General features: G+C 39.6%; 1 protein-coding gene across 1 annotated transcript; it reads right to left on the bottom strand.

Moving 5' to 3' along the window:
* Positions 1–177: 177 nt before the first annotated feature.
* On the bottom strand, positions 178–18,230 carry GCK72_008864 (uncharacterized protein; the record flags this gene model as incomplete). The annotated part of the gene is made up of 24 exons (XM_053727089.1): positions 178–313; positions 363–502; positions 1,374–2,117; positions 2,627–2,848; positions 2,904–3,294; positions 3,353–3,505; positions 3,562–3,862; positions 3,912–4,142; positions 4,191–4,258; positions 4,309–4,576; positions 5,123–5,191; positions 5,624–5,836; positions 6,203–6,361; positions 6,405–6,603; positions 7,200–8,162; positions 8,874–8,956; positions 9,007–9,322; positions 9,369–9,947; positions 10,983–11,692; positions 11,739–11,853; positions 12,499–12,626; positions 12,674–12,834; positions 14,379–14,496; positions 18,206–18,230. The coding sequence occupies 24 exons, from the start codon at positions 18,228–18,230 to the stop codon at positions 178–180; spliced, it is 6,492 nt and encodes a 2,163-aa protein (XP_053586666.1).
* Between the last annotated feature and the right edge of the window lie 2,309 nt (positions 18,231–20,539).

The following is a 20,539-nucleotide window of genomic DNA, read 5'->3' as shown; positions in this document are numbered from 1 at the left end:
CGTTCTAGTATTTTCTTGTATTTTCATCAATTCCATTGTAATCACCTCATATTGAGCAATAATAAAAATTCATTGAAATATTGTCTGTTTTGTGGTTGAAAGCACCGAAATAATCGTATGAATGATAGGTGGGGGAGGACATTTGATAACCCGTAACATCTTCGAATTGATTGATCATTAGACAGTGTAGTAGGGCGAGGCAGCAGAGGTTTGCAGTTCGACCTGCGATATCTTGTATCTCACTTTCTTCAGCCACTCCGTCACCAACGGCGCTTCCAGGGAGGGCTGGTTTTGGCAAGAGTCGAGTTTCATTCTGCAAATTATTCGAGAGTTCGGAATGAAATAATAGAGGGAAGGGTTACCTTAATTGATTGGGGATTTGCGAGTGATAGGCGGTGAGAATTGGTGCCCACATCGAGTAAAGTTGACAGAGAAGGGCTGAATTGACTTGTTGGAGTGCTTGAATTGTGTTGAGGAAGTGCAGGTTGACCATGTCGGCAAGCTGAAATTTTATTTGAAATGAGAAACATTGGAACCGTTGTTCTGAGAACCGTCATGTTTATCGGAACTACTGAAAAGCACTTTTCAACAAGATTTGTTTAATACCAATAGAGCAAGGTTACAAAAACTTAAAATTTTAAGCCACGCCGCCAAAACAGAACTGAAACACTTTTCGAGCGATTCGAGTACAGTCTGAGGGATCTGCCACGAAACATGTGCCCTGATACCTGTTTTGGGGGCGGAGTCAAAAAATAAAAAAATTCAAAATGTGCAGATAACAAGTATGACTTTTGAGACTTGCGACGGGCCGGGCCGGGAGTGCTACTTCGCTTAAGAACTCGCTTCACAGAAGAACTGCGCAAAGAAGAACTGTGTTGCATAAGAACTGTACCGTTTAAGAACTCTGTTTGCAATAGGGCGCATTTGTCGTGAAAATTTCAATTTTAACGTCGAAAAACAACTGAAAACTTGTTGAAATTTCAAATTTCAGTTGTTAATGCAAACACGCTCCATTGCTAAACGAGTTCTTCAACGGTACAGTTCTTATACGCGCAGTTCTTAAGCGAAGTAGCACCGGGCCGGGACGAAAAAAGTTCTCCCGGCCCGACCTGGCCCGGAAGTTATTCAAAAATTTTCCGATTTTTTGGATAAAAACTTCCTATGGCTGATTTTTTGTAGGTTTCAAAGATTTTTGAGGAGTACACTTGAGAAAAAATGTGGAAAATTTTTGCAAAAATTTTTTTCAACACTAGAACTACGCTGTTTCCACAACTATGCTCTCGAAAAATAACTCAGTTTTCTCTAACGCAATTTTCGTCAGTTTCGGTGATGGAAAAACCATCGCCGTAATGTAAGATCCCACGAACACTTACCACTTTCGAATGACTTAACAACTGCAGAATCGCTGGGGTCACCCTGGCCCAGAAATCCACCAAATGAGCGAATGCTGTTGTAGAGCTATACGTAGCTGCTCTCTCACAGTATACAGTCCACAGTTGGCATAGATGGAATGCATGGAACAAGGCGGACATATGTACCACGGATTGCTTAGATTGGTCAGCAAACCCAGCAAGTACAAAGTGAATGTAATCAGCCATATGTTGAGAGCATTCAATTGGGACTGGAAGGCAGGAGTGATTGGCGTGGAGAGCTCCGAGTAGCAGCCAGGAGAGCACGCGGACATTTGTAACACTATCAGCGAATGCTCCTGGAGCAGCTTGTGTAACAGATGGAGGCGACATTAGCCATGGGATGAAACGGATGACGGTACGGCAGTCACGAGCGTTGGAACGAGACATTTCGACGGCTATAGCCTCTGCTAATTTGACTTTCAAATCTCCACCGAGAGCATCTGAATTTGTTTCTTTCTTTAGTTTTGCAATCACATGAAGATCGGCGATAAAGTCCAGAACTTCAAACAGAAACGGTCGAATGGCTTCAGAAGCAGCTGTGTTGAATTGATCATCTAGCAGAGGTACTTCGATATCCTCTCCAGCATCTTGCAGTACCATGTTGGCAATTGTGACATAGTTGGCTTCATGGAGTTTGGCTTTGAATTTGATGGCTTGCATTAGTTCAGTGACAACGGCTCGGGTCACACATTGTTTGTCTCGTTCCTGAAAATATAAGGATTAGATGATAGGTACAGTACCGTGCAGTAAGATACACAATTTTGCATGTTTCAGTTGAAAATGACCAACTTTGAGAAGGTGTTACAGCATCATTGAATGCCCGACAAAGTTAATTATGTATAAACCATACAGAACAAAGGTAGAGCTCCAGTTTTGTAGCTGACAACTTTTTACTACGGTCACTCCGTAGAGATTTACTGTTATTTTAAAACGACAGCTCAAAAATCACTCTATTTTGCCCTGAAATGGGACGACTTGAGAGGGAACATATTTTGTCGATATGTAACTTACTAGGGAGTGTCCGTACAGGAAAGTAGTCAACTACAACATTGGAGCTCTACTTTTGATCTGTATGGTTCATACATACATAATTTACTTTGTGGGTGAATCAGTGATACCTTCTCAAAATTCGTCACTTTCAACTGAAAAATACCAAATTGTATATCTTTACTGTATTTTTGTAATCAATTTACTTAAGAAGAAAAACAACTAACCCTAATGAGAGCCCTATTGCAAGCTGTACAGACTCCTAGAAGTGATTCTAGGGAAACTTCTGCACCATGAAGAGATTCAGAGAGCCATTTTGAGAATGCTTCCACCAGAGCGACTGGTGATTTGCTGGTAGACGCCGCTTGCACTTTCAGTACGTGACTCATCACCACAATCACGTTTTCTATTTCAGCACGTGTTGGTGGAGTGGCGTTGTCGGCAGAGATCTGGAATTTTTCGGTTTTAAATCTTCAAATTAGTGCTGAAATAGGGGCAACTCACCGCAGTATGATATCTTTTGAAGAACGTCTCCATATTAGCCAGTAAGTTTTCCCATTGTTTATTATACATATCAGTGGATATTTCCACAATGTAGAATGCCAAATTCTTCATGATAAGCCTCACAGATCCTGGCCAACTTTCTTCTAGATCTTCCATCAAGATCTGGATGAAATAGACAGGAGAAAGTTCTGGAAAGTCTGCCAGAGATAGAGCGATGACCGACCAGAAGGCATCGGGTCTTGGTATTTTTGTATCAAAGAGTTGGAGGCAAATTGCAGATGTTGAGAGATGATGGAGAGAGACACGGAGCATTTGTTTGGCAACTGAACGTGAATTGGCGGGAACGAACATTTCAGTGGAGTGCCATGGGTACATTGGAGTGTCGATTAACCTGAAAATCATTTATTGTTATCTTTTGTTGGTATTGCTGATGAAGATTTAAGTTTTACCTTGTTACTGTATACAAAATCTTGAATAGAATTGGAGCCGCCATCGAAGGTTCTCGATGAAGAAATGTCTCCAAAGCGATGAGACACAATGAAACAGTTTCCTCGTCGAACATCTCGATGGCTTCGTTACAATGGCCACATCGAAGAGTGCAACTGAAAATCATTTTGAAATATATATTTTGAATAAATTATTTATAGATTTCAATTACCTCTTCTTGACAACTTCAATCGCACTCTTCTTCCGTTTCACCTCCTGATTAATCGTGCTTCGTTTCCTAGATATAATTGGCTCCGGAGCCAACCCCTCTGGCTCCACAATAGTTGGTTGCATGACACGAACTGCTCCGATATGAATCATACCTTCGGCTGCTGGTGTTGCCTCTTTGATTGTTGTTACAGTAAGACTTTCTGGGCGGATAAGCTCCGCTCTTCCTCCATCATCTTCTTCTATCTCATCCCAGGTGTCGATTTCCTGGGATTGATCGGAGTCCGAGCATTCGTGGACTTGGTCTGGAAATAGTTAAAGTGATTCATTTTTGTCTGGAACAATTTAACTTACTTTGCAAAGTTTTGACAACTATCCCAATCAGCCTGACGATGTTCTCACTGACTGGTAACTGATCGAATCGATATTTGTAAAGTATCAAAATCAATGAATGCAACCATAAATGCCTTGTATGCTGTGTCAAAAGTGCCAACGAGTAGTTTGTAACATTTTGATCGGATGCCAGTTTTTGGGGGCTTGGGAGATGGATAAGAAGTTGAACAACAGTTGGGAGGAGTTGATTTCCTGGAAGAACAAAGACTGATTTGGCTCTCAGTTTCTGAAATAGCTCACCAGTATGCAAGTTCATATCCAAAATCTCTGGTAGTCCACTGATGAAAGCATTGCACACTGCTGCTTTTCTGTAATTGAAACCAATTACCATTCTCTCCACCCAGCTACAGTAACCTACCGTAATCTAGCTGGTGGTATCGTAAAACATTTCTCTGTACTACTGTATCCTAGCAGTGTATTGAAATGTCGGAATACCAGAGATTGCTTCTTAGCATTCGCTTTCTCATCAGTCGGTGTTGAGTTCTTATTCGAGAGGAAGGTGACAAAAAGAGAGACGACTAGGTATACGGTATGTCTCTCTGGATTCTCCATATCGACGACTCGATTGAATAGAAGACACATGTTGCTTTCTTCGTCGGTGAACTCACGGAGTCTACCGTAACCTCCTGGAAAATGAGAAAAAAAGGTTTTCAGTCAGTCCAGTCAGTCCTCAAAAACCAAAAAAAATCAAGACCAAAACCAAAAATTGGAATCTGAAATTGTCTCGGGGATCGATTGGAGCCCAAACACAATTTTAGATGAAAACATAGGAAAACTAAACGGAATCAATCAAATAAAATCATGGGCAAACTCAAACTGGAACTAAGGGACCCCATATTTGTGGAATTCGAAATTGGTTTTGGTAGAGCACAGTTGGAAAAAAGTAGGTAACTTTTTTGTCAAATTTCTTAAAAATTGTTGCTCACAAGACGAATATCTAGGTTTGTTTAACATTTTAATAATTTTTTTTCATGGATTTGTGAAGTGAGCATGCATAGAAGTTTACGCATTATGTATGTGTTTCAGTGCTTGTGGGTGATAAGGGGTACGAAAAGTTTTGAAGCGAAAGTAAAGGAAATATCGGGGGAGTGTTGAATAGAAGCATTGTGTAGGGGAAGAATCAGAGAAGTACCATGAGTACCATGGATACCATAACCAACACATGCACGTACCATGCCCGTAATTGGCGGTGACAGAAGAGTTTGGCGATGAGACGTCGTCGTTCACAGCCACATTTGCTGCTGAAATTATGGAAAAACGGGTGAAAGGTGTTAGAGAAGCGGAGAGAGGGGGTATGGTGAAAACCTTTGTTGGATAGAAAAGAGAAAAAAAATAGAAGTAGGAGAAGAAGATAGAGAAAGAAGCACTGGGCACGTGGTTTCAGACATTCACAAAAAAGGAAAATATTGAGAAAAATGTGAAGAATGAAAATGGAAACAGAAATGGTGCAAAAATTGTTGAGACAATAAGAAAATAAGAAAATAAGGATAAGTGAGTAAAATGATGGAAAGGTTAATAAATTGAGAAGAGGCATGCACATTCATCATGTCCAAGGTGGCCGAACTTTTTTTCGGCCATCGATATTTTGTGATCCGACGATGTCATCTAATCTACCATAGGATCTATATCTATCATGCAGAATCATGCGAATTCTTAAACAGGTGCACACATACACATCAGTCCTCCAGCAGCCGCAACACCACCGGACGTCATCATAGAGACGAGCGACGCTGCTCCAAGAGCCACGTCAGCCGCCATCTCTCTCCATCGATTGACCACACGAACCATCGTCACAACCTTCAGAATTTTGACGCGTGCCGAGAGAGCGGCCTCTGAGAGACGTCCACGACGACGCCAACGAGCAACACGAGTCGATAAATGGATATCTGTGTAGAGTAATGGTGAATCGGGTCTCGGCAAGAGTGGGGCACGGGAGGCCGGCCAACTCTTGCAGAGGCATCTAAAGGGTAGGGTTAAGAGACATAGGGGTTAGGAGGTTATAGGGGATTTCTGGTTTTACAATGGACAGATTGGCATAACTTACACAATAGAAATTAGTAGGAGAGGATTAGTATGGTTTGGTTTGAATAAGAAGAGAGAAGTGGTTATTAGAATTTGCAGAGAAAGTGAGAAGAGAGATAACGAGATAGAGGATTCCGTATCCAATCAATCATATTAAGAATAGCAGGAAATCGTGATTATTTCTAATCATTAATCATTTCACAAATCAACAGATACCACCCCTGGCGTACCTGGATCCGATGGAAGGTGTGCCAACTGATGTTTCATCCCGTCGTACTGTTTCAAGTGACGGACTATTGACCTTGATGTTCCGGCGTTTTCGATAGCAGTCCGAGCTTTGGAAACTTTTCTTTGGTAGAGTTCGGACATTGGGTCAGTGTGCATTAGGTCTGGAATTCAGTTGTTTAGTGTCACAACTCTAGGAGTAATTACCTTGCACAAAAATGTTTTCCTCCGTCTGACTACTCAATTGACTTTCCAACACAAGGGTCTCGAATCTTTGAATGAAAAAGTCAAAAGTCAGAGTTGTTTGATCTGGGAGAAGGATTGACATCATTGTAATTGCATGGATGATCAACGGGCGGTCCACAATGCAATGGTCGAATTGAGACTCGAAGCACATGCACATTAGCTGAAATGTGGAGATGAGTGTATATATTAGGCTAAATCAGTTTATTATTATTAAAAATGTACAAGAGTTAAGCAAAAACGTTCAAATTACAAGATTGGTTAATGAGCCCGATGACTTACTAATGAAGGGCTACAATTGACCTAGGTGTTATGGGACATAACATTTACCATTGGAAAGCTGAGAAGACGCTGATTCCAAATATATATTCAGCTTTTGCTCCCAAGGTTTGGTATTTGAGAAAAACGATGTCAAAGCTGCCGTTATTTCATCGCTAAGGTAATGACTTGCTAGGGGTCCAAACTTTGACCTCGTTTTTTTTATGAATACCAGGCTTCGAAGGCAAAAACTGAACATACATTTGGAATCAGCGTTTTCTCAGCTTTCCAATGATATTAGTCACGTCCCATAACTCCACGGTCACCTGGAGGGTTTACTTAGTTAGTCTTCAATGTGGCTAGCCGTGAATCATTTGTTCAGTTTTATTCTACCATTAAAGCGCACATCCCAGATCTTGAAAACTAATTTACACACATGGTTTTTCCAAAACTTCAGTATTAAAATTTTGAGAAATATTTTCAAAATTCAAGCAAACTCACCTTCAAAGTATGACTTGGCATAGCCCTCAAAGCAATGATTGCCCTTTGTGCAACTGATGGATTCGGATCGTGTAGCGAAGCAATAAAATGATAGAATACAGACGCCAAACACGTCTGTACCACTTTATTCGCTTTCACCGGTGCCGTTTTTATCATTTGAGCCAACACATACGCCTTCCCAACAGCATCAAATCTCACGTTCCATTGCGGAGACGTGAAATCTCGATGCACCATTTTCCAGAACATTTCTTCTCCGCACGGCAGTGTCATTGCATGAAGTAGCAGGTGAGTTGCTAGTTCTCCCACTTGAATGTAGTCCGATCGCAATCTCTCCCATAGTTTCGGTACCATCTGATTCTCTTGTGTCCATATCAGAAACCCTCGATGTTCTCTTCTAGCATTGCTCAGCGCTTCACAATGTAGGCAGAGATATTTGATAGATGACATTACAAAAAACTCAACATCTGGTTCGACTGCCACGTCAAGACATGAAAGTAACGAGTGGATCATTTTGAGTTGCGCCGGGAGCTGCTCGAAACTAAACCGGAATCTTCCAACACTGGTCACCCAGAAATCAGATGGAGGTTGTTTCTGTACAGGTGTCTGCGGAGTTTGCACAATTTGTCCTTTTATACTGGGATGAACTGTTGTACTTGTCACAACTTGTCCAGTCTCCAACACGTTATCATGAGTGACCGCTTCAGCCATAGCCACCTCCATCTCCTCGCACGGTAGAATTCCAACAAATTCGCACTCCTCAACTTCTTCCTCTTGTTCACAAGCCTGTGCTACACACATAGTTTGAGTTTGGAGGTTGTCTGGAAACGGGCGTGATGGGGCTGATGTTCCAGGAGATGTCCCTTTGCTCCCAGATTCTGTTAGCGGGGAGAGCATGGTACTTCCCGGGCCTGTCGGGGTGTCAGAAGTTTGCTCGTCGTAGATGGCGTCTTCGTCGACGGTGGTCTGAAAATAAGACAGTTATAGGCATACTTGCAAACCGAATGGGCGCGTAACTCGCTGCAAACTGAGGTTTATGAGTTGAAAAATATACCAAAATGTAGATCTCGGCAAGGTCTATATCCGTGACCTACTACGAGGCGGATGGTGTTTTGTTAATGTGTTGCGAGTCGGACTAGAATAGCGTTTTTGGCCTGAATAGGGAATGACTTACACATAGGTTGGAGAAACATAACATGATACATATCACCGGAAAGCTGACGTTTCCCTGATTCCGATTCTCGTGTTATTCCAACCTATGTGTAAGTCAGAGCTGTGCGGAATTCCTTCCTTCGACTTCCTTCTTCCTTCTTCCGGGCCCTTTTTCACTTCCTTCTTCCTTCTTCCTTCTTCCCTTTTCAAAAATTTTACTTCCGCACAGCTCTGGTGTAAGTCATTCCCTAGTCAGCGAAATCTATTTCTAATTGTAAGGCGGGATGGCTAGCTGTTCATGTATCGCGGGCCGGGCTAAAGTGCCAAAAAACGCAAACATGGCCAAAACAATCATTCAATCCCCGCCCGCGGCACATTAACAAAAAAACCATACGCACCGTGAAAGGTCAGTGACATAGAACTCGCTGAGATCTACATTTCGGTATATTTTTCATCTCATAATATTGGGTTTCGAGCGAGTTAAGTATGGTTATTAGGACATCTAAAAGTGAAATGGAAACTTACAATAATTGCCACCTCTCGCTTCGGACACACTTTCTGTGTGATGTTCATTACCATTTGCTGGACGAATGCGGTTTGCTGACATTCTATAAAACCAAAATTATTTATTTAAAAATTCAACTTTCATTGAACTCACGTTGACAGTCAGCAAACCCATCCAACTCGGGATCGTGACATGAATGTGGTACCGCTCGTATCGGAATGGAAACCAATAACTGCATACATTCAAAAAGTTTGTCTGTTAAAACTGGTGTCATCGATCTCTCCGCGTCGTTTAGTTTCATCTGAAGAACCAAGGTGTCCACTAGAACCACATGAACCGACATCTCCTCCTCTTCCAGATCATTCTCAGAAAGGGGCGGGATTTCGATGGTTCGCAGTTTTTGAAGACACCGATTGAAATGCTCCAGAATCATGTGAAGTGGTATTGTGATGTCCAAACGAGATAGTTGCTGAAATTTTAGTACTGAGATGTCTGTAACTGTTTGAAAGACTTACATGTAACCATTGCAATGCATTAAACATCTCATCATAATCGTCTCCTCCAATCCTTCCCGTCATAAAACCATAAACTTCTGATGTTTCGAATGGCAATGGACACAAATCTGGCTCGAATATCTTGCATAACAACACTTTCAACTCTGGCTGATTATCCTCCGTACAATCGTTCACAATCGCTTCCAACCAGCGTGGCATCACACGGGACCACGTCTCCAGACTGATGACGTCGTAAGGCATCAGAGCCAGAAGACGTCCGAGACCCTCCTTGATTCGCTCTATTACAGGCCGCCCGTCATGTTCTTCACACTCTCCGCATAAACTTGAGATGAACACAGGGTTATGAACACGCATTCCCAGATTGATCCAATCGGAGACAAAGTCTGTTTTCAGTTGTTCTAGCGAGGCACCCATCGAGTCGCTGGGAAGAAGGGCTGTTGTGGCGAACCATTCGAATACGTTCTGCATTATATATCCAATGGCACGGGGGTCTGCAGTTTCATTCGGAGGGCAGAGGGCAGCCATGAGCCAAACACCGAATCGGCTGAGCATTCGACGTTCGTCAGCCATCTTGTCAATCTGGAAACAGAAGATATTACTTTTTCGGGTTGAAAAAGAGAAGAAGAATCTAGCTTTAAAATCTTGCAAAAATGAAGCCGATTTAAAAAAAGAAGCATATATTTTTAAAGCTTTTGCTGCTCTTAATGAAAAATGGTTAACTGTAAAGGTATTAGAAAGTATGTATGTAGATAACAAATAGAGCTTATTTCTGTGATTGACAACTTTTTAATCACTCCATGGAGAGCGTCATTCATCATAGCATACTTGCAAACCGGGCCGATACGGGCGGCGCGTAACTCGCTTCAAACTTAGTTCTATGAGCTGAAAAATATACCAAAATGAAAAATATACCTTTTTATTGTATTTTTTATTTTTTTTGTATTCTATTTTCAATTGATTAACCTTCACGTATCGAGCATGCGTAAATAAATAATAATAATAATAAAATGTAGATCTCAACGAGACCTATGCTTATGACCCATTTGACTAGTCATTAATACACGGCGGGCCGGGATAAAATGCTTAAAAAAACGCGAAAATGATCAAAACAATCATTCAAACCCGGCACATTGACGAACAGTAATCGAAACTGTCTCGTGAGGGACCGTTTCCAGTCTTGTGTATCTATTTCTTTTTCCTTTAGTCCCAATAAATATATATATATAATCAGGTATGTCAGTAACATAGAACTCGCCGAGAATTACATTTTGGTATACTTTTTCAGGTTATAAGACTCAGTTTGAAGCTAGTTCGGGCCGGCCCGTGTCGGCCTCATAATTCAAAAACAGATCCGTGGCCTAACTATTTCAAATTTAGGTTTTCTAGGCCACCAAATTCAAATCGTCGTAACTTAGTGGAAAATGGGTCGTTTGGAGTTCTGACAACTGCATTTCATTCAGCAAATCCTTAGAATTCAAAAATAAGTCCGTGGCATAACTTTTTCAACTTTTGGGTTTTCTGGGCGGGTTTGCAAATATGTTATTAATGCAGCGCCAAGATGATCTACGTTATTAAGTCTCATACGGATATCAAATAGTTTTTTCAAACCCTTACCTCTTTCCCCATTGAAGTTCCACCATCCAACTGTCTCAACCATTTCGGTTTCTTCCCCTCTCCTTCATTCCCCTCGAACATCGTCGTCTCCCTCAACAACTTCACAATACTCTCAACCGTTGGCCATTGGTCATCAGTTGACCACACAACTCCACTCCCTTGATGTTGCAGATGTTTTATCGTCCCTTCCTCGTGTACCAACGTACTACAATCCATACATAATCTCATCGGAACGTGATTATGCCCTCTTGTACATTCGTGCGAGCAACATATCGTAACTGCTAGTCGAGACTGAGACTGACATTCCACTCGTTGACACGTGGCGTTGGAAGCTGGCATCGGTTGGGCGATGTGTTGAGTGACCACTTTCCGCTCTCCAGTCACTTGCTCCGCACATTTCCGACAAAGGAAAATGGGAGGAGAAGTGTCTGCTACATCAGCACATATCACTGGATCATAACATCTTTTGACACTTGAAGACTTGTCAGTACAACCTGTGGATTGACATTGGATAGTTCGCCAGGCATGTACTCGGTACTGTATAGTTTTCCTATGCAAAATTTGTGGATTTGGGAATGGCCAATAGTGAAAGAGTAGGTTGGCAGCCGCCACTCTACTCTCACATGTTCCTTTCGCTATTACTTGAAGGAGATCTTGATAAACACGTTGGGAACAATTCATTGCTGATTCGACGATCCAAGTGTGCAGACCTGAAATGTAAGAATAGGCTCCGCCCCTTCGAAGAAAAAAACTCACTAGGATCATGTGTTTGCTGTAAAACCAGCATAAGCACACCGGGTACACTTAGCTTGACATAAGTTTCGTCGTTTATTGCGAATGGAAAAACACAGTCGGCGAGGAGATGGACGATCTGGAATGGGATTTGCTGATTGAGGAGTTTAGCTCTTTGTGGAAACGAGAGACGCAGAGAAACTAGAGTGTATTGTTCTTCTGCGTCTCTAATATAGTGTTTTAAAAGGAGTATATCTCGTCAATGAATAAAGATGAAAAGAAACTTTTAATTGAAAAAAATTTCTCATAAAATATTATATATTTTTGTTGTAGAAAATGTTTTGATATCTCCTATTAATAATGAGATAAAAGTCTCTGAACCTATTGGGGACACAGAAAAACGAGAATCTCTTCTATCTCTACGTCTCTCTTCTGAGTTCTTTTTTTTGAGGGAAAAATCTCAAAAACGGAGGAATCGACTTTTTTGTAACAAGGAATTGCAGTTAGTAAAGGGATAGAGAGACGCAGAGAAAGCAGGCACTCTCGTTTCTCTGCGTCTCCGAAATGTTCAGAAGCTTTTATCTTGTTACGTACTTGAGCTATCGAAAAACTTTCAACTAGAAAAGTATAGAAATTTTTATGGGGAATATTTGATCGGTTTGAAGTTTTTCTTTGTCTAGCTGCATTGGGAAGATATGACCGTTTCTATGAATGAGAGACGCAGAGAAACAAGAGCGCCTGCTTTCTCTGCTACTCTCTCTCTCTCACACTCTCCATCGCTTACCTGTTTATCCAACTCCCTTGGAAATACACCCAGTTGACTTGCTAACAAAAGTGGCAGTTGCTCCAGTGAATCCCGTTCCAGAAATATCATAAGTGCTTTTATTGTGTCTAGAATTGCTTCTCCTATTGCTGAAAATTTCTTGATTTGGAACAGAATCGTTTTCATAGTCACAAACCTTGTGGTTGACTTGTAATTAATGGGAAAACGTCTAAAAGATTGACTATTGCATAATAAAGTGCCGAATAATTGAGATTTGGATATAAATTCCATCGTGCCGCGTCCGATGAGAATCGCTCGCAGTAGTTGGTCTGAGTGGCAGGAAAGTCTTTGAGGAACCTGGAAGAAGTTTTAGTTTAGAAGATATTCATTGTAGACATCCGGACACACCGACAGAGGCCCATGTATTTTTCTTATTTTTCTTGCTTCCAAGACTATTTTTCTGTTTTCCTTTCTGGAAATTTTTCTAAAATTTCTCTAAAATTCCCAGTCTTATAATCCTAACAATCTATCTTGTTCCTTCTTTGCTCCTGTGACATTTTAACCCTTTCTTTCCTCCTTATCTACATTTTTCCATCAGAACGAAAAAAGAGTGATGAGAGTAAAATGGGAAAAACGACGGGCGGTTAATTCCCAGTTAATTACGGAAAAGAAAATGGAGGGTTCGTCTTTTTGTTTTTGTTTAGTTTGCAGAGTAAACACGTCATCTCTAGTATGTTCGATAAGAATTTGAAGAAGTTACGGAGAGGGAGGGTGAGACGCAGAGAAAGCAGACACTCTCGTTTCGCTGCGTCTCCGAAACTTGAAGAGCTTGTATCTCACCATGTAGGAGAGATATCAAAAAACTTTTAACTAAAGAAATGTAGAGTTTTTCATAAAGAATATTTTATCAGTTGAAAGGTTTTCCCCTAATTTGTTTCATTGGCGGGATACGACCGTTTATATCTTTCGGTAAGTTAAGAGACGCAGAGAACACATACTGTCTCGTGTCTCTGCGTCTCCAAAAGTTTAAGAGCGTGTATCTCACCACGTAGAAGAGATATGGAAATACTTTTAACTAAAGAAATTTAGAGTTTTTCATGGAGAATATTTTATCAGTTGAAAGTTTCCCCCAGTCTTCCTTCCCAGTGGAGATATCACCGTTTTAATTTTAAAGTATTCTGAGAGACGCAGAGAAGCTAGATCTATTCTAGACGCATTAAAGATCCCAACAAATTCTTATTCCAAGATGGGGTCCAAGAAAAGCAAAAAGACGAAAAAAGGAAGAGCCATGGTTGTTCCGGTTGCCCAATTCAAAATTCAAATTGGCGCCGGAAAACGCAACGACAGAAAAAAAGAAAGAAGAAGATGCACACATATTTTGGGTCCCCAACAAAAACTAGAAAAGAAACTAAAAAGAGGAAACAAAGAGGAGAAATGAACCTAAAAGTTAATTAAATTTTCATCGGAAATGACTCTTCAATTACGCTTCTTTTCTGGCTTCTACCAATTTTCGATTCGAAGAATTGCAATGGAAAAATAGTGTGTGAAGAGGTGGAGACGGAGACTGGTGAAAAAAGGTGGAAGGTCATTCACGTCACTTTTTATTACTATGCAAATGTGCTCCATCGCGATTTTCTATAGTCTCATTGGAGCGCACTTGTAATCTACTGTCCAATTTTTTCATAAACTTCTCCCTCATGAATCCTAAGTACCCCTTTAGTACAAAGTACTTGGTACTGAATAGTCCTCATTCACATTTCCTGAATTGCTTCTTATTGCTATGTAGTGGAAAAAGAGTTTTGACAAAAAATAGGAGAGGAATTTTTATGAAATTTGAATAAGCATCTGGTTCCCATTCTGTTTTATGATCTTCTTTTCTGAAAAAAGAGAGAAAAACTCACCCGATAAGTGTTTGTTGAAAGTATCTGAGCGTTGTAATGATTTCAGCATTCGACGGTGGCTGCTGATTCGTTGATAATCTGATTTGGAATTCGGACAGTGTACGGATCTTCGCCGAGACTGAAATTGGGAAGGTGGTTAGGTAAGTATTTGAAATGTTTGTGTTTTTTGGCTGGAGTCTGCAAGTGCGCTCTAGCAGAATTCTTTCACGAGGGTTTTCTAAGTTGCAGTGGAGCGCAGTTGTAAAAACCTTGTCGTATTTTTTGGAATCGCGCTCTACCGAAACTAGTGTATCTGCATGAAAAGCGAATATACGCAGGGGTTTTGGTAGAGCGCTATTGCAAGAATGTTGTCATGACAATACATATCTAAACACCTGACGGCCGCCCGTGTACCGCCCGTAACTACAATTTTTTTCAGTTTCACAAGAATTTTTTGTTTTTATCAATTAGACCTACTCATTACCTTCAATTTCCACTTAAAAAATACTTTCTATCTTAATTTTTGACGGAGTTACGAAATTTTAAAAATCAGCAACACCTATGCACTGTTTTCACAACTGCGCTCTACCGAAACTAGAAAAATTGCGTAAAAATGTAGAAACCGTGCTGTGCAACCCAATGAAATAACTTTTCTATTTTAAAAACCTTTCCCCCAAAAGTGGCCCAAAACCTAAAAATCTTAAACTTACATGTATAATATTTGAGCAAAAAAGCCATTTCAGCCTAGTCTAAGCCCTAGATACACAAAAATACAAGAGAGTGTTTGAAGGCACTGAAGAGCTCGGCGGAGCACAAGTAAGCCCCGCCCACTTTTGTGTGAAGAAGGACGGGGGACGGAAATGCCCTCCAGTTTGTGGAGTGTATGCCTCCCTTCTTTTTCTTCTTTTTCCTCTTTTTTTGCTACTAGATGGAAGAAGAAGAGCAGAAAGGGATGGCCTTTTTGGGTTTTGGTTTTCATTAGCTTCTGCTTTTCGCCTTTCTCATTAACCCCCCTCTCTATCTCTGTTTCATCTCCGCCCCTCTTTTCCACTTTTCATTTAATGCTCATCGAAACTGCATGGAAAGGGTTTCATTTTTCATTTCCACATCTATCTCTATTTGGTGTTGCCTTTGGCTTTTTGGTTTCAAAACTTTGGTGGGAGTAAAATAAGCTTTGGAATTGTAGGAGGTGAACTTATGGTGAACTGGTTTCAGGGATACGGTACCTTACTTTAAAGGAGGTGAGAACGCAAAAAAATTGTGATCGAAATTGTGATTGAGAAGCACCCACATTTATAACAGTCCCGAGTGGGCAGCTGCGTTCTCGACCGTGTAGCTCAGCCGGTTGCGGTTTTGTGCCCATGCGCGTTCGGTCATGTGTTCGGGTCCCACAGAGCAATCACTTACCGAATTTTGAGCCAACATTTTTTTTGAGTTCTCACCTCCTTTAATAGTTTTCGGTGGTGAGCCTTCTCAGAACTTTCTCATTCCAGGGCTTTCCCCTATCAGAACTGTGTTTTATTAGAACTGTTTGACTTGCATTTGTCCATTTCCTCACGTAAGAAAAATTTCTACTGTACTGTGAGAGACAGTTCCGATTGTAGACAGTTCTAAAATGACCACGGTTCTGGAATTGAATAGTTCTGGAACGACTCACCACCTAGTCTTTTCTCGTTTGTAGCAATCTCGGCTCAGGAAAATCGTATACCGTAAAATCTCTAATAGAGGTGCCCCCAGCAAAGCCTAATTAACGAGGTATATCTGTTTTCTCAAAGGAGATATCAAAAGGCTGCCTACAGACTTTTTCAAATTCTAGACGTATTATTTGATAACGGTATTCCGAATATTGTACGCTGATATGTTGCATTATTTACTAGGGAATGTCAATTTTCGCGTGTTAAAACGGTAATATTTCTTAATTTTTACGAACTTTGATCTTGTTTTTCTCGAATACCAGACCTTGAGGGCAAAAACTGAATATATACTTGGAATTAGCGTTTTTTCAGCTTTCCAATGATATAGGTCACACCCCATAAATCCAAACTGACTTCCCTGGTTAGAAAGAAACTAAAACTTCATTTAGGCCTGAAACGGCAGATGACTTCTTCAAAGGTTTTTTCTCTCTCCCTCTCGAAACCCGTCTATACCTCAACCTGCTCGAAATAATCGTCTTGACAACTACTTCGTAAACCCACCTACTCAAAATAGGAAGTCACGACGTATTAACTCACACCTTGAGTAAATTCGAAATGACATGCCTGAGTAAATTTCTAAAATATCCTTGCTCAATGGTTTCTGAACTTTGAAAGTGTACTTTTTGAGGTCTTCTTGTCCTGGCGAGGGACTAGTTTATGAGAATCACGAAAAACCGTGATAAGGTTGTTGCTCACTTTACTGGCTATTTGGTACCCATGCTGTGATTCCTTTTAACCTTTTAACTCGTGACTATACAGAATCGTATAGTAGATGTTTGTCTTGAAAGTATCACTTTTTGATGATTGGCCATGAATATTGTGTTTTGATGAGTATAGCATTTAAGTTGAGGTAATTATGGACTATTTTTTCATAATGTGCAATTGTTGTTGGAATATTATAATTATGGTTATGCTGATTACGAAATGGAAATTGGAAATTTGCAGCTATATACTTTTCTGGACAACCCCTATACTAAGGAAGTTCAACTTGTGTTTTTTATTTAAGAGAAGAGAACCTTGTTTTTTGTTGAATAACCTTAGAACTTCTATCCTTACTACAGTACTTTTGTTAACTTTCTCTGCTTTGAGTTAACAATTACAAACACTTTGAAAAATTGTCTCGGTGAAGGTTGCACAGTATAAATTTTTGTATGCACTGGTAGATCTAACAAAGAACTTTACTTTTGTAAATGACAACTTTTTAGAACAAAACACTATCTGAAAAGTTTCAAATCAGCAAAATAACTTTTTCATCGAATGGAAATTATTCACAAACCTGTCAAATTTCGAACGGCCCGGCCCGTTCGACTCAGATTTCAGGAAAGCTACCTATTCTTCGGCAAATCTTCTGAGTTAAAAAAAATTACTTCAAAGAAATCAGTCTTTCTTGGTGCATAACTGATAGAATTCTGAAGTATAGTAAAAAATTTGACATTTTCGGAAAGCATTCAAATTTTTGTTCAAAATTTAGTTTTAAAATTTTTGAATCTCAAATGAAGCTCTAACTTTGTTCTATAATTCCTACAAAAGTTGATGTTGTGAAGCGAAAACACATTTTCGAAAGTAAAATACATCCAATGACAAGAATTCTTAAAGCTTGGAATGAGATTCTGACATGCTTTCAGAGTGATCCATCATTTATTTCTATTGCAAAAAACAAATGAAAGAATAGCATCACCCGACGATTTCGGACTTGAACTACAGACTTGAATTACAGACTTTGTTTTACGTTCTATCGGTTCGCGAACACTTGCCGGGGGGTGTTAAAGGCGCTCAGAATGGTCTCGAAGCAAAAAACATAATTTGCAGTTCTTTTCAGACCTACAAAGCTCAAAAACACGACATTTGATCTATTTCAACTATGAGACCATTCCGAGAAGTTCCGAATAAATTAGATGCGCTTTTAACACTTCCTGGCACGAGTTTATGAACCGATAATATGTACTAACTGAAGTTTTCAGTCCAGAAACTGCGAGAAACACTTTTTCAGCTCTACCGTAACATTCCTTCTCATGTTTTGTATCATTCAATTTTTGAAAGTTTTTCATTATGTCTTGAGAATACTCTTTCTTATAATTTCTCCTTCCAATTAGTTTTAATAGTTTCAACCATTTTCAAATTCTCTTTTTTGTCCAGAATTGGTGAAAAACTCACAAGTGGCCGCCCGTGTTGTCGCCATACTTCTTCTTCCTCTATAATGTTTTCTACTCGTTTCTCACACATCAACGTGGCATTTGGGAGCAGCCTCTCTCTCTCTGCAAGAAAACATACTTCAGATGAAGAAGAAGAAGGATACTTGAAATCAGTTTCCGTTCCAATTCGAGTATATTTTGAAGGAGAAGAAGAAGAACGAGGGGAAGTATCAAAAACGACGGAATTTCAAGTGTTTCCGAACCGCGGAGAGCCTAATTCGATAAGAGATGTGTGGAAAAGGAGGTGAGAAAACGGGAAAATGGGGGTAGGCAAAAATAAGAAAACGTTTTGGAACATGTTTGGGGGAGAGAACGAAATCTTAGAAGCGCCAAAAAGGAAGATTACCGTAAAACATCTAATAGAGGTGCTTCAGTAATCATGAATTTGGTGCAAAATATCTCAACTGCCTTGAGAGCTATACAATTTTTACCAGCAGAAGAAATATTTTGTAAATACTCAGCTATTTTGTGTTTGTTGGCAACTTTTTGATATCTCCTTTGAGAAAAAAGATATACCGCGTTAAAGCGGTTTTACGGGGGCATCTCTATTAGAGGTTTTACGGTAAGAGCTTCCAGTCACCCTGATATTGAAACTTACCTCAGAGATTACCGGTCTGTTATTCAATTCTGAAGTTGATTAGTCAGAAATGGAGACAATTAGAAATTTTGACAAAAAAGTACATCTTCAACACAAACTATCAGTTCTTGAACTAAACCGATTTTAAGAAAAAAATTCAATATCTGGCATTGAATTACGATATAAAAAAACTACATTCGCCTTGGTTTGAATTTCAGTTAATTTACCCAGTTTTCGGGTGCAGTTTTGTGATTTACTGCTGAAAATAGTTGTCGGTTTTCTCGGAGTTTTTTTTTGGTTTTCGTTTTCGCTCTTCATCCAAATGTCTATTATCTACCGATCAAATTATATTTGATTTTGAGAAGTATCTATAGCTTGGCAACATTGAATCTCTTTTTTTTTGAAACGGTTTCAACTGGGAAAGTTATAACTGTCAATCAACTTTGACTAAAAAACAGATAAGTGCTTTAATAAGTAGATTTCGGTCAAATCAATACTTTTTCAGGTTCAAATTTGATTTTTAAAAGACCACGATGAAAAAGAACATTAGCCCGAAAAATGTTTGAATTGGATGCTTCTTCTAATCAGAATCGTCCGTATCAAAGATGATACGAACCTAATAAAAAGGAAAATGGACGGTTAAGTATTTGTGATAAAACGGGCGGTTCTGACTTTAAATTTGAATATTTCAATTAGGATTTTGAGAAGATTAAAACTAGATAATGGAAAAAAAAATAATCAAACTAAGTAAAGTCTTTCTTATAATTTTAATAACAATTTTATATTTTCAATATAAATTTCTCATTCCTCAATTGAGGGAATCAAAAATTAGTTGGGGCTTGATAGTCAGATAAATATTATCTCCAGAGTTAGTTACTTCAGTTTTACTTTCCAAAAAAAGTTCTAACGGAGTAATAGATTTGTTATACATCAAAGATTTCGATGTTCATCATCTTTCTCATTTTTCTACGCTTTATTTCTGGAATAAAAACAATCAATCCAAAGAATTCCAACAATTTGAAGTGAAAACTTCTTCCGAAAAATGGAACAATGAAATGTGGTTTTCCAGAACTAACAGAACTCCATCTCAATTAGTCAATTCGTTTCTTCTCTCTAGTCTTTTTTCCAGACGTCACATGCCACTGATTGGTAGTAATTAGTGGAGAATGTGTGCACTAACAAAAAAGTTCATTTGCATTTCGTGAGTTTTCCAAGCAAATTTTGTAGGCGGAGAAGGAGAGAGAAAGAAAAAACAACTTATTAGGAGAAAGTAAAACCTGAATCAAGAGACTGGAAACGTATTGAAGGTAAAGGGACGGATTCAATTAAGTTAGTCAATTATTATCTAAATATATTAGCACGTCACACGCCTTACAACCGCGCTCTACCGAAACCGTATAAATGTGTGTGCGAAATATAGAGACTCAGAGAAAAATAAACATTTTTCAGGAGGGTTTCGGTGGAGCGCAGTTGTAAAAACTGTGTCGAGCAAATGCCTTAATTAGAAAGGGACTTAGAACTCCCGCTGGCTCAGCTACCCCCGGTTGACAAGAAGTTAAAAAAGATGCTGACAGCGAGATGTATCATAAAACAAATCTTTTTGGATGTCTGAACAATACATCGTTTTAGTTTTGCAATAAAAACCGAAAAAAATAGCTTAAAGCGTTTCAGGAATACCCTGAAGTTGAAGCTTTTTTACTTCTAAAAACGGAAAAGTAT

Source organism: Caenorhabditis remanei, chromosome III (genome assembly GCF_010183535.1).
Source record: "Caenorhabditis remanei strain PX506 chromosome III, whole genome shotgun sequence".
Classification (NCBI taxonomy): domain Eukaryota; kingdom Metazoa; phylum Nematoda; class Chromadorea; order Rhabditida; family Rhabditidae; genus Caenorhabditis; species Caenorhabditis remanei.
Note: the sequence above shows the minus strand (reverse complement) of the source record. Positions and strands in the feature narration are given on the sequence as shown.